The sequence below is a fragment of the Astyanax mexicanus genome, chromosome 12 (genome assembly GCF_023375975.1).
Source record: "Astyanax mexicanus isolate ESR-SI-001 chromosome 12, AstMex3_surface, whole genome shotgun sequence".
In the NCBI taxonomy this organism is placed as follows: Eukaryota; Metazoa; Chordata; class Actinopteri; order Characiformes; family Acestrorhamphidae; genus Astyanax; species Astyanax mexicanus.
The window spans coordinates 8,260,611-8,273,366 of record NC_064419.1 but is presented as its reverse complement, the minus strand read 5'-3'; the positions used below and the strand labels follow the sequence as shown (position 1 = coordinate 8,273,366).

At 39.7% G+C, this 12,756-nt stretch overlaps 2 protein-coding genes across 4 annotated transcripts in view; one reads left to right on the top strand and one right to left on the bottom strand.

The window, feature by feature from the left end:
• The window catches only part of dennd2da (DENN/MADD domain containing 2Da), a 47,113-nt gene extending 45,237 nt beyond the window's left edge, over nt 1-1,876 (top strand). For all 3 annotated transcript variants that reach the window (XM_022670851.2, XM_022670852.2, XM_022670853.2), the window contains 2 exons: nt 214-456; nt 1,489-1,876. In XM_022670851.2, the coding sequence (XP_022526572.2) occupies nt 214-456; nt 1,489-1,553 (308 nt within the window). In that variant the 3' untranslated portion in view covers nt 1,554-1,876. The remainder of the gene's footprint in view (nt 1-213; nt 457-1,488) is intronic.
• A 1,953-nt stretch (nt 1,877-3,829) lies between these two features.
• On the bottom strand, nt 3,830-11,846 carry LOC103047029 (DNA damage-regulated autophagy modulator protein 2). The gene is made up of 7 exons (XM_007236945.4): nt 11,224-11,846; nt 10,134-10,201; nt 9,410-9,552; nt 5,996-6,173; nt 5,229-5,311; nt 4,966-5,058; nt 3,830-4,282 (listed from the first exon to the last, which is right to left on the bottom strand). Exons 1-7 carry the CDS (start codon nt 11,352-11,354, stop codon nt 4,157-4,159), a joined length of 822 nt encoding a protein of 273 aa, XP_007237007.2. The 5' UTR covers nt 11,355-11,846; the 3' UTR covers nt 3,830-4,156.
• Nucleotides 11,847-12,756: the final 910 nt, after the last annotated feature.

Genomic DNA, 12,756 nt, shown 5'->3' with positions numbered 1-12,756 from the left:
TTTTCATATGACTGTAAATACAGTCTATGGAATAAAGCCCTCAGCATTAAGCTGTGGAGCAGAGGAACTGTGTAGCTGCTCTGTAGTGATGGAGCTCCACCTTATACTTTTGGAAGGGAGGAGTTGGAGATGAGATCCTCACAGCAGTGTTCCAAAATCTAGTAGAATAATTTTGTACAGTAAACGTTGTTCTGCTGTGTTCTTCTGTTGCAGCTCTGGAGGAGATGAACCGCGTGGTTCCTGAAGCGTTCTTGCCGTTCTTCATAAAGACAGTCGGACATTTCGCTAAACACATCGCAAGGCCCGGACCGGAGAAACCGGGTCAGTTCCAGAAGAGAAGCTTCTATAAAGCTCTGGAGTCAAAGAGCACTCGCCACTTCGTCAAGCAGTTCGTGGAGACGCAGATGTTCGACCTGTTTATTCAGGAGGCGGAGCAACGGCCCGCCAATCAGAACGGTAAATTTACAAAATACTCAAAAAAGTTCCTGCAGTAAATTAATTTGCTAAATTTGTGTATATAGGTGTGGGTGGGGTCTAAATAATCCAATTTGTTTTATTGTAAGTATTTGAGATCACAATTATGTAGCATTTTATTTATCATTGTTAGCATTGATTAAGGTTAGCACAGTAAGCGATGCCAGTGGTTTACAGCAAATTAATTATACAGTAATTTGTGCATTCAAACAGCATAGAAACATGTCCATAGATAGAAGTTGGACAGTACTGTGTGTGTGTTGCACTGATTTAATGAGACACTAAAAGATAGAAGTGATGATAAACTGTATAACACCACTGCTTTTACTACTGTTGATGTTCAGGTACTTACAGTACATCTTAGGGGTGTGCCATATCATATCGTACATGATAATATTGCTAAAAATCTGAATATCGTAAACGATATTAGACCCTGAAATATCGTGCCGTATCACTCCCAATTATCACATTAGGGTACTACTTTTTTGCCGTTTTTAGAAAAAAAAAACGGTGTTCTCATTTTCCATTATATATCTACAATAGACAGATTATATCTGTCCAGTATCATTCATCTTACTTTAATCCTGGATATATGGAGATATTTGAAGTGCATTACTAGTATCATGATATTCTGAATCATTGGCTTCTGTTACAAATCTGATCAAATTCTTTTTTTTTTGAATATCTCAGTTAGCCATATCATATTGCATGCAATAATAAAATTCTAAATATTTTTTCTAATTCAGTGTTTTGTCATATTGCCAAAAGTATTGTTATCGTGAAAATACCATGAAATATTGTGATATTATTTTAGAGCCATATCGCCCACCCCTAGTACATCTGGAATAATTTCCACTGGTATCCATTGAGAATTTCAACTTGGAATTACCATAGTATCCACTATAAGGGGACTTTGTATTTTAAAATGTAATTCAGTATTATTCTGTATATATTATATGTATGTACAGTTAATTGGCTGATTTCTTGAGATTTATTAGTTTCATTTCTCTGCAGGTTTTTTTGAACAAAAGATTGCGGAGTATCAGAAGAAAATGAGGGAAAAGGCGAAGAAACACTAGGAGAGGACTGCTGAAAAATACGTTGTGTGATATGGTTGTAATCAGATGTTATATAATTGTTGAGAGTGTAGATAGTAATGTTAGATTATTTAAGTTATGTTTTATCACGTTTTAATGATAATTTTAAGCGTAAAATGGGGATTTTCTGTGTGATAAATATCAATGTGCGTTACACTGTATTGGGAACTGTTTGTGTGTGTGTGTGTTCGAGAGAGTGTGTGTGTAATAAAGGACTGCAGTAGTGTAGGAGTTTAGTTAATATTGATCCTGATCAGTGGATGAATCTGAGCCAGTGTTGAAATAAAGATTTTCATCTTTTTAAATCTGCTCCGTTTTTCTGAATTCTCCTGTTTACATTTACAAAACATTTACAGCACTGTGGGTCACTCTGTTTACACTGCAGGTGTGTTTAGTCTGTACGGAATTAAAGTAATAGTTCAGCTAAGAGCATATAGTAGTATAATATAAAGCATATAATAGTGTAGTATAAAGCATTTACTATCCAATACTATTAATTCATTATTTACGATCTATATTATGAATTTCTTACTATCCAGTTTTTCATATCTCTTACATATTATTTAGTATCTACAGTACATTATTAAATACCTACTATAAATAATTCAGCCTTGAATATGAATGGTTCAGTATACGCTGTTAAATATTCTATGCAATTAATGTTTATCTAGTGTGAATGTAAGGTGTGAATTCTGCATTAGAACTGAAGCGTCTACGTGTAAAAGTAGCTAACGCTTCATGAGAGTGTGTGTATATATGATGTTATGTGTTGATACTTTTCAGAGCTTTGGGTGCGAGTGTAATGTGTGTGTTTGAACTGTTCAGGAAATAGGATGTGGTTTATAAAACACTCTGAGAGGCTGAATCTGCTCTTCAGAACTTTCCATTTTATTATTAAGTATTTTTCTAAGCTTTAATTGCCCCACTCATAAACAGTGTCAAAAAAATCAGCAAATCAGCACAAATTCATACAGGACGTTTATAACGTAAACACCGCAGAACACCTGACTGACTCATACGTGCTAAAATATTGCACTTGTTCGTAAGTGTGTTTTACACAGCACCAATCCTTACACCTGATCAGAAATGTGTTTTATTATAAACACATTTCAATGGAAAGATTTCTGATTTAATTCAGCTCTGTATCAAATATAAAAACTACTTTATTTCTAAAACAACATTAAAATAAGTAGTGTGTGTCAGTCAGTGTAGCATGATGTGAGAAACACCTCGGCTGGGTTAGAGGGTGGATCTGCCCTCTCTTAATCCCAACCCCTCCTCTCTTAATCCCAACCCCTCCTCTCCATCTCAAAACCTCCCCTCATCATCCAAACCCCACCTCTCATCATCCAAATCCTGCCCATCCTCATCCCACCCCATCTCTTATCATCCAAATCCTGACCATCCTCATCCCACCCCATCTCTGATCATCTTAAAACCTCCCCTCATCATCCAAACCCCACCTCTCATCATCCAAATCCTGCCCATCCTCATCCCACCCCATCTCTTATCATCCAAATCCTGCCCATCCTCATCCCACCCCATCTCTGATCATCTTAAAACCGCCCCTCATCATCCAAACCCCGCCTCTCTTAATCCCAACGCCTCCTCTCTGTATCCCAACCCCTTCTCTCTTCATCTAAACTCTGCCCCTCCTCATCTAAACCCCGCCTCTTATCATTCCAACCCCTCCTCTATTCAACACAACCACTCCCCTCTTTATCCAAACCCCGTCTCTCTGTATCCCAACTCCTCTCTTTATCCAAACCCCTCCTCTCGTAATCTCAACCCCTCCTCTCTTTATCCAAACCCCGCCTCTTATCATCCCAACCCCTCCTTTATTCATCCCAACCCCTCCTCTCATCACCCCAACCCCTCCTCTCTGTATCCCAACCCCTCCTCTATTCATTCCAACCCCTCCTCTCTTCATCTAAACCCCGCCCCTCCTCTCCAACACCGCCTCAACACTTCCCTCTTAAATCAAACCCCACCTTTCATTATCTAAATCCCGCCTCTCATTATCCAAATCCTGACTTTTATCATTCCAACCACTCCTCACTTTATCACAACCCCGCCCCTCCTCATCCAATCCACCTTTATCATCACGACCCTCCTTTTATTTTCCCAACCAGCCTCTCACCTCAAAACCGCCCTTCATTATCTCAGCTCTTCTGCTCTTCATCTAAAACCCGCCCCTTATCTTCCCAGCCCCTCATCATCTCAACCCCTCCTCTCTTCATCTAAACCCCGCCCCTTATCATCCAAACCCTGCTTCTCATTATTCCAACTCTTCTTCTCTTCATCCGAACCCCACCCTGCCTCTTAATTAAAATTAGTTTGCCCCTCCCCCCAAAGTAATATGTAATATGTGATTAGATCTGCCTCCCTAGGCTCTTTTTTAAAATAAACATTTGAATTCAGTCTCATTCTAAAGTTTGTAAGTTGTGAATAAAACAGTAGAAAGATCTGTATTATTATTAATCCACAGCATATGACTGGTTTTGCAGTGTTCCTGAGATTGAGATTATACACTGAGATGTTGCAGAGCCGTGCCACAGGGGGCGGTGTGGGTGTGTGGGGTGTGGTCAGATGTTTCCGCCGAGCAGTGGTGAGCGTTCTCCGTGGTGGTGGTGGTGTTCCCGCTCGTCGTACAGCGGGTAGCTGTAGAGGTGGTTACTCTGCAGGATGGGCTGAACCCGCAGAGAGATTTTCTACAGTGAGGGGAAGAAGAGCAGCGTCAGATAAACGTATACAATCAACTGTTAAACATACGACAAAATGTTTCTGTACACCCCTTATAATGGATTTTACATTCAGATACTGTGTAGTTCATGTAAAAAGGATATTGCCAATAGAATAGGATCCTATAAACAAGAACCTATCCACCTTATTCTATCTAAAACTTAAACTTTTAATGTATTGTATTTAAAGTAAATGCAGTCTAAAGTAGCTACTGCTGTAAACACTGATTATAAAGTAGCTAGATATGCAAACTCAACAGTTCAGAAGGCTATTTAACATTGTTTACAGCTATTTGGGAGCATATGGGTCTAGTTTTACTATTTATATTTCTCTTTCTTTAGGTGGAAGGGTATGATGATAGGCTACTGCTGATAATTTATGTTAAAGTTGTTTAAAGAGACAATAAGCCGTGATTTTCCTTTTTCATCTATTCAAACTGACCGGAATGTTCTCCCCATGATTATTCCCGAAAACAAAATTAAGTGAAAAGTGTTTTTTTTTTTTGGACAGTAAAGAAAAAAAAAATCCTCCAACAAAAAAAGTATTTTTAATAGCCTTATTTTCAGAAGAAACAATGAATTTGCAGGTGCTCATATAGTACTACTATGTTCTTATACAAAATGGCAAAAATTAGGTTCTTCATTAGTTTCACCTGGAAGTCACGGATGAAGGTGAAGAAAAAGCAGATGAAGGAGAAAGCAAGAGACCATTCCGCCCCGGCACTCACCAGGTGAGGAAGGTAACCCTAAACACACACACACACACACACAGATAATGCAAATTCAATGCAGAGGATGTCCATTAATTAGGAATGTAACAATGCACTCTACTAATGGTGCAGAGCGATTCACAATGCTGGCTCCACAATACGATTTTCATTAGGTGGTTCCTATGGTGTTCCAGGTATTTGCTCACTCTCTCTCCGGGGGCCCAGCGCAGCTTAGTGGCCACATCTTGTCCTGGCACCTCGTCATACATCAGCATGGACGACACAAACACTGAGAGACGTAGTTAAGGAGCAGCAGAGTGTTCTAACAGTGCCGTGGAACGTTGCTGTGAGGATTTGACTGCATTCAGAGACAACGTCAGGATGTTGAATCACCATTTTATCACCATACATTGGGCTACTTTAGGTAAGTTGCACCGCTTGCCTACACAGATGTAAAAGAAAACACACACACAGGTTGCTTAGTCACTGTAGTGGAGATGTACTGGAACCTGGTGGCACCATGCCTAATGCCAGGCATGGGGTAGAGGGGTATATAGCCCCAGTATTGAGCTGTGAAGCAGTGGAAGGACAGTGTTCTCAGAAATGATGGAGCTCCATCCAATAATTTTGGATGGGATGAGTTGGGGAGTTCGGGGATCATCATCCAACATCTTTGACTTTATTAACCTGAGCTTTTATGGCTGAATGCAATCAAATCCTCACAGCATAGTGAATCCAACATCTAGCAGAAAGTATTCTCTGGATAGTAGAGACAGTTATTTCAACAAAAGCAGGATAAACTCTTTTTAATACCCTTAATTTAGAAAGTTACAACAGATGAGTAGGTGTACCAATATTTTTGTCCATATAGGCTATATATACACTTTACATTTTTATCAAATGTGTTTAAAATTAATGAACTATTGCTTTAATATCTCCAGCCATTATTCAGTAAGGTGATCAGTGAGGATACAGACGATGATGCTGAGGAGACACCACACCCCCACCGCCGAGCGAGCCCACAGGATGCCAGTGCCATGGAAACGTGGCTGCATGCGGTACGACACCCCCGTCTGAACCAGAATGTACAGTGCCCCGGGGCCAAAGGTCATCCCCGCCCCAAACAGGTGCATCGACATCATATCGGTCTTCTGTTACACATCAAAATAACAAACATCTCATTCATTCATTCATTATAACAGCATTTACACTGTACCTTTAAAGCACAAATTGGGTGTTTCAAATAAAGGGGCCAGTACGTGAAAGCACAAGGTAGTTATAGTAGGTGTTTCTAATAAAGTGGCCAGCAAGTGTAAGTACAAGGGTTAGTAGATGATTCAAATAAAGTGGCCAGTGAGAGAAAGCACATGGTACAGTAGGTGTTTCTAATAAAGTGGCCAGTGAGTGGAATCACATGGTACAGTAGGTGTTTCTAATAAAGTGGCCAGTGAGTGGAATCACATGGTACAGTAGGTGTTTCTAATAAAGTGGCCAGTAAGTGAAAGAACAAGGTTAATAGGTGTTTCTAATAAAGTGGCCAGTGAGAGGAAACACAAGGTAAATAGGTGTTTCTAATAAAGTGGCCAGTGAGAGGAAACACAAGGTACAGTGAGTCCAAGAAGTATTTGATCCCTTGTTGATTTTCTTCGTTGGCCCACTAATAAAAACATGATCATTCTATACTTTTAATGGTAGATGTATTCTTACATGGAGAGACAGAATATTAAAAAGAAAATCCAGAAAATAAATCTAAGGAATAAATATTAATTGATTTGTATTTCATGGAGTGAAATAAGTATTTGATCCCTTAGTATTCATTAGCAGTTCTGGCTTTTACAGACCAGTTAGACACTCCCAATCAACTTGTTACCTGACCTGAAGCCACCTGTTCTCACTAATCACTTGTGTGAAAAACACCTGTCCACAGAATCAGACAGATCACACAGATTTCAAGTCTCCAACATGGGTAAAACCAAAGAGCTGTCACAGGACCTCAGAGTCAGAATTGTTGACCTTCACAAAGCTGGAATGGGCTACAAAAAGATTAGTAAGGTGTTGGATGTGAAAGTAACAACTATTGGTGCAATTATCAGAAAGTTTAAAGAGTATAACATGACAATCAACAGACCTCGGCCCGGTGCTCCAAAGAAGATTTCGCCTCGTGGGGTGGCAATGATGCTGAGAAAGGTCAGAAATCGTCCTGCAACCACTCGGCAGGAGTTAGCAAATGACCTGAAGGCAGCTGGGACCACAGTTTGCAAGGAAACAATTGGCAACACTTTGCGCAACAATGGATTCACATCCTGCAGTGCCCGAAAGGTACCCCTGCTGAAGAGAGCACATGTGGAGGCGTGCCTCAAGTATGCCAATGATCATTTGAAAGATGAACCAAGTTATTGGGAGAAGGTTTTGTGGTCAGACGAGACCAAAATTGAACTTTTTGGCCTCAACTCCACCCGCCATGTGTGGAGGAAGAAAAATGCTGCCTATGACCCCAAGAACACTGTGCCCACCGTCAAGCATGGAGGTGGAAGCATAATGTTTTGGGGGTGTTTCTCTGCCAAGGGTACAGGGCTACTTCACCGCATCACTGGGAAGATGGATGGAGCCATGTACCGCACAATCCTGAGGGACAACCTCCTCCCCTCTGCCAGGGATCTGAAAATGGGCCGTGGTTGGGTCTTCCAACATGATAACGACCCTAAACATATAGCAAAGGCAATAAAGGATTGGCTCAAGAAAAATCACATTAAGGTCATGGAGTGGCCCAGCCAGTCGCCAGACCTAAATCCGATCGAAAATCTATGGAGGGAGCTGAAGGTCAGAGTTGCCAAGCGACAGCCCACCAACCTTCATGATTTAGAGAGGATCTGCAAAGAAGAGTGGGCCAAAATTCCCCCTGGTGTGTGTGCTAAACTTGTGGTTAACTACAACAAACGTCTCACCGCTGTGCTTGCAAACAAAGACTTTGCCACTAAGTATTGAGTGTGTTTGGCAAGAGGGATCAAATACTTATTTTCCTCATTGAAATACAAATTAATTAAAATATATTCTTTAAAATTATATTCTGGATTTTTGTCTTGATATTCTGTCTCTCCATGTTAGAATATATCTACCATTAAAAGAGCAGAAGAATAGTGTCTTTATTAGTGGGCAAACAAAGGAAATCAGCAAGGGATCAAATACTTCTTGGACTCACTGTAAATAGGTGTTTCTAATAAAGTGGCCAGTGAGAGGAAACACAAGGTACAATAGGTGTTTCTAATAAAGTGGCCAGTGAGAGGAAACACAAGGTAAATAGGTGTTTCTAATAAAGTGGCCAGTGAGAGGAAGCACAAGGTACAGTCAGTGTTTCTTATAAAGTGGCCAGTAAGAGAAAGCACAAGGTAGTTATAGTAGGTGTTTCTAATAAAGTGGCCAGTGAGAGAAAGCACAAGGTAGTTATAGTAGGTGTTTCTAATAAAGTGGCCAGTGAGAGAAAGCACAAGGTAGTTATAGTAGGTGTTTCTAATAAAGTGGCCAGTAAGAGAAAGCACAAGGTAGTTAAAGTAGGTGTTTCTAATAAAGTGGCCAGTGAGTGACAGCACAAGGTAGTTATTGTAGGTGTTTCTAATAAAGTGGCCAGTGAGTGGAAGCACAAGATAGTTATAGTAGGTGTTTCTAACAAAGTGGCCAGTAAGTGAAAGCACAAGGTAGTTATTGTAGGTGTTTCTAATAAAGTGACCAGTGAGTGGAAGCACATGGTACAGTAGGTGTTTCTAATAAAGTGGCCAGTGAGTGGAAGCAGAAGGTATAGTAGGTGTTTCTAATAAAGTGGCCAGTAAAAGAAAGCACAAGATATAGTAGGTGTTTCTAATAAAGTGGCCAGTAAGTGAAAGCACAAGGTAGTTATTGTAGGTGTTTCTAATAAAGTGGCCAGTGAGAGGAAGCACAAGGTACAGTCAGTGTTTCTTATAAAGTGGACAGTAAGTAATATCACAAGGTAGTTATAGTAGGTGTTTCTAATAAAGTGGCCAGTGAGAGAAAGCACAAGTTAATAAGTAGGTGTTTCTAATAAAATGGCCAGTGAATGGAAGCACAAGGTAATAAGTAGGTGTTTCTAATAAAGTGGCCAGTAAGTGGAAGAACAAGGTAATAAGTAGGTGTTTCTAATAAAGTGGCCAGTGAGTGTAAGCACAAGGTAAATAGGTGTTTCTAATAAAGTGGCCAGTAAGTGTAAAGACAAGGTATGGTAGGTGTTTCTAATAAACTGGCAGTTAAGAGAAAGCACAAGATATAGTAGGTGTTTCTAATAAAGTGTCAAGTCAGTGGAACCACATGGTAGGTAGGGTGTTTCTAATAAAGTGGCCAGTGAGTGTATGAATTGACTTATATATAGGTTTATAACCTGGAAACTGGCGACAACACACATCCCAATAGAGCTGATCACTCCCAGCAGGAAGCCGAGATAGTTGAGAGTCTGTAGACTGGATTCAGACGCCGAGATCAGAGCCTGGACCTGCTTATAGCGCACATACACTGTACACAGGCCTGAACACACACACACACACACACACACACACAAACACATATACAAGCATTGTAAATATCTAAACAAACAAGGATTCTGACTATTTAGAAAATTATTTTAACTATAACAACACTATGTACAGTTGGAGCCATAAGTTTCTAGAAAGTGCTACAACATTCATACTGTTTTCTCTGTGCAAAGTGTGTTTATTTAAGTAAACCTTAAATGCATTAAATATGTGACGTGACATAATTATAATCATGATATGCTAACAAAACAAAAAACCTGTTTCTTTGAAGAATAAACCAAGTTTACATTACATTACAGTTGGCAGAGGCTTTTTTTCCAAAGCGACTTACAAATAATGATGTACATTTAGCAATATAGGACATAAAAAAATCAAGGAGGCCAAAGGGGAATAGTGGGATAGAGAAATAAAGGAGGGGAAGAAAGAAATGAGGTTAGAAGTAGTTAGTTTGTTAGAAGTGTTAGGAGAGTACGTGTATTGCATTGTATCTTCATATATGTAAAGGTGTTGTTTATGTGATTCTGATACAGAAGCTGTTGGTCAGGAGAAATATAGCGAAGAAAAGAGGGTTACCCAGAAACGCTGAGATGCAGAGCATGAACCCAAACACACACCGCTCAGGAACCTCAGTGCCTGTATCACTGCAAACAATCAAACACACAAACACACACACACACATATACATTAAGTGCATCATCTGGTCACTTAATCACTGATCATCATGGAAAACATAATCAGATCTGCAGCTGAATAGAGACCTTAAAAGCTGTTTATTACATTATATAGAGACAGTTTCACACATATTCCCAGGAAAAGTAATCCAAGTTGTAATTCAATAATTTCTCTCATCCAATAAAACAATCTTAATCTTTTTTTTATTTTATATAATTTTATTTCAAATTTTTTCCGATTTTCTCCCCAATTTACATGGCCAATTACCCAACCCACTCATTAGGACCGCCCCTATCATTAGTAATGCCCCAACACACCAGGAGGGTGAAGACTAGCACATGCTTCCTCCGATACATGTGAAGTCAGCCACCGCTTCTTTTTGAGCTGCTGCTGATGCAGCATTGCCGAGCAGCATCACAGCGAGCTCGGAGGAAAGCGCAGCGGCACGTTTCCGATACATCAGCTCACAGACGCCCTGTGCTGAGGACATCACCCTAGGAGTGATGTGGGGAGAGAGCGCCATCTACTCACCCGGAGGGAGATTGGCAGGGCCAATTGTGCTCCCTCTGAGCGCCAGCAGCTTGATGGCAAAGCTGTATGAGTCAGGGTACGAACATGCGACCTCCCGCCCATAGTGGCATCGAATTAGACCGCAACAATCTTAATCTTACCTATCTAAACAGCACTCTTTTATACAGTAGTACAGACAAGTACAAAAGTGCATTTCCTAAAGGAAAGGGTAAATATTTGCATTAATAAAGTGAATTATATTTAAATGCAGTTGCTATGTGGTTAGGAACCTCTACAACTTGCATTACACATGCATTACACACTACTTCTGTATTTGTAGCTCAATCAATATTACTCATATCAGTCTAAAATTAAATTTTATAATGTATTGTTCCTGGTAACATTTATCTTCCTTCTGAACAGCATTATAATCCTACACTTCCTTCTGGACTAAACTGGACAAAAACTGGGTTAATCTTACCTGATGTATGGCAGCAGCAGGTCAGTGTGGCCCAGCAGGACGGAGACGGTGTAGGTCAGAACTAAAGTCCCACATGACCAACAGATCAGAACCACCGGCAGAACCGACAGACCCTTCTGAAACCACAGCATACTGACACTGACACACACACACACACTCACACACTCAAACAGACCCGGAGATACAGAATCCCTCCATTCACACAAACTTAAAGTCCCTCATACAAAAATCATACATCTCACACACACTCACAGAATCACAGAGAGCTAGGAGCTGAACCAAATCTCACACACATTTGCGCATGCGCAAACACACACACACACACACACACACACACACACACACAAAAATGAACAGTAAGAGAAAGTAAAGCCAAGGCCGATTAAATTCCAAACACACGTCAGATCAGACCAGTACATTAGTCTCAAACACACTTAAAAAACACACTCAAAACCATACACACACACACACACACACACATGCATGCGCACTGTGTTAAGAGTTAGACAGTGTTATTCTATGTGTAGATCTTCTGAATGAAAGAAGCTGAAAATGTAAGTCTGTTAGAACTGAGGGTTTAAGTGCTGTAGGGGTGTGTGTATTTGTGTGTGTGTGAGTGAGTTAGTATGAGTGTGTGTGTGTGTGTGTGTGTGTGTGTGAGCGAGAGGGATTCCTTTCGAGTCTTGTGACGACGTCAGCTGATTCTCATTCGCTATTACAGCTTCACATCTAAGGAGTCTCTGAGTGTGTGCGCAAGAATCACAGTATTATTATTATTATCATCAATATCAATATTATTAATACATATTTTATAGTATTATTCATTTTAAAACATCAAATATTATTAGAAACATCCATTTTGGAATTTCTTTTTTTGGCTGTTTACTTCAGATACAAGAGAAATTTAATGTAGTTTTTTTTAAACATGCAACTTGCTTAGATTTTTCACATTCCTCACTTTTCCTCAGATATAATTTAATGCCTCTCCTCCTAAAATTCTAGTCATTTTAGGACATTTTTAGACCATAAATATGTCAAATTAAATTTAGGACATTTTAAGACTTTCTAAGGACCTGCCAGTACCTTGACTACAGCTTATAATGACAAAAATTAATAATGAGTGTAGAAACAAGGAGGTGATCATAATGTTATGCTTGATTGGCGTATATATAAAAACTAAACTTTGCAAAAAGCCTGTTATAAATTCACAAAATTATTGGGACACTTGCCGATTCATTTTCTTTGAAAATTAAGGGTTTTAAAGAGAGTTTATCCTGCTTTTGTTTGAGTAACAGTCTCTACTGTTCAGTAAAGACTTTCTATTAGATTGTGGAGTATTGGTGTGAGAATTTGATGGCATTTAGTGACAAAACTGTGCTCTGTAGAGATGTCTCATGCAGCTCCACCAAAGTTTCATAGTGCAGCTAGTAAACCTTTATAAGTTAGTGAACATTATAAGTTAAAAATGCAATATAATATTGCATACTGAAGCTTCATTAAGAAAGAAACAAACAGAAATGGAGGCGGAGTCTG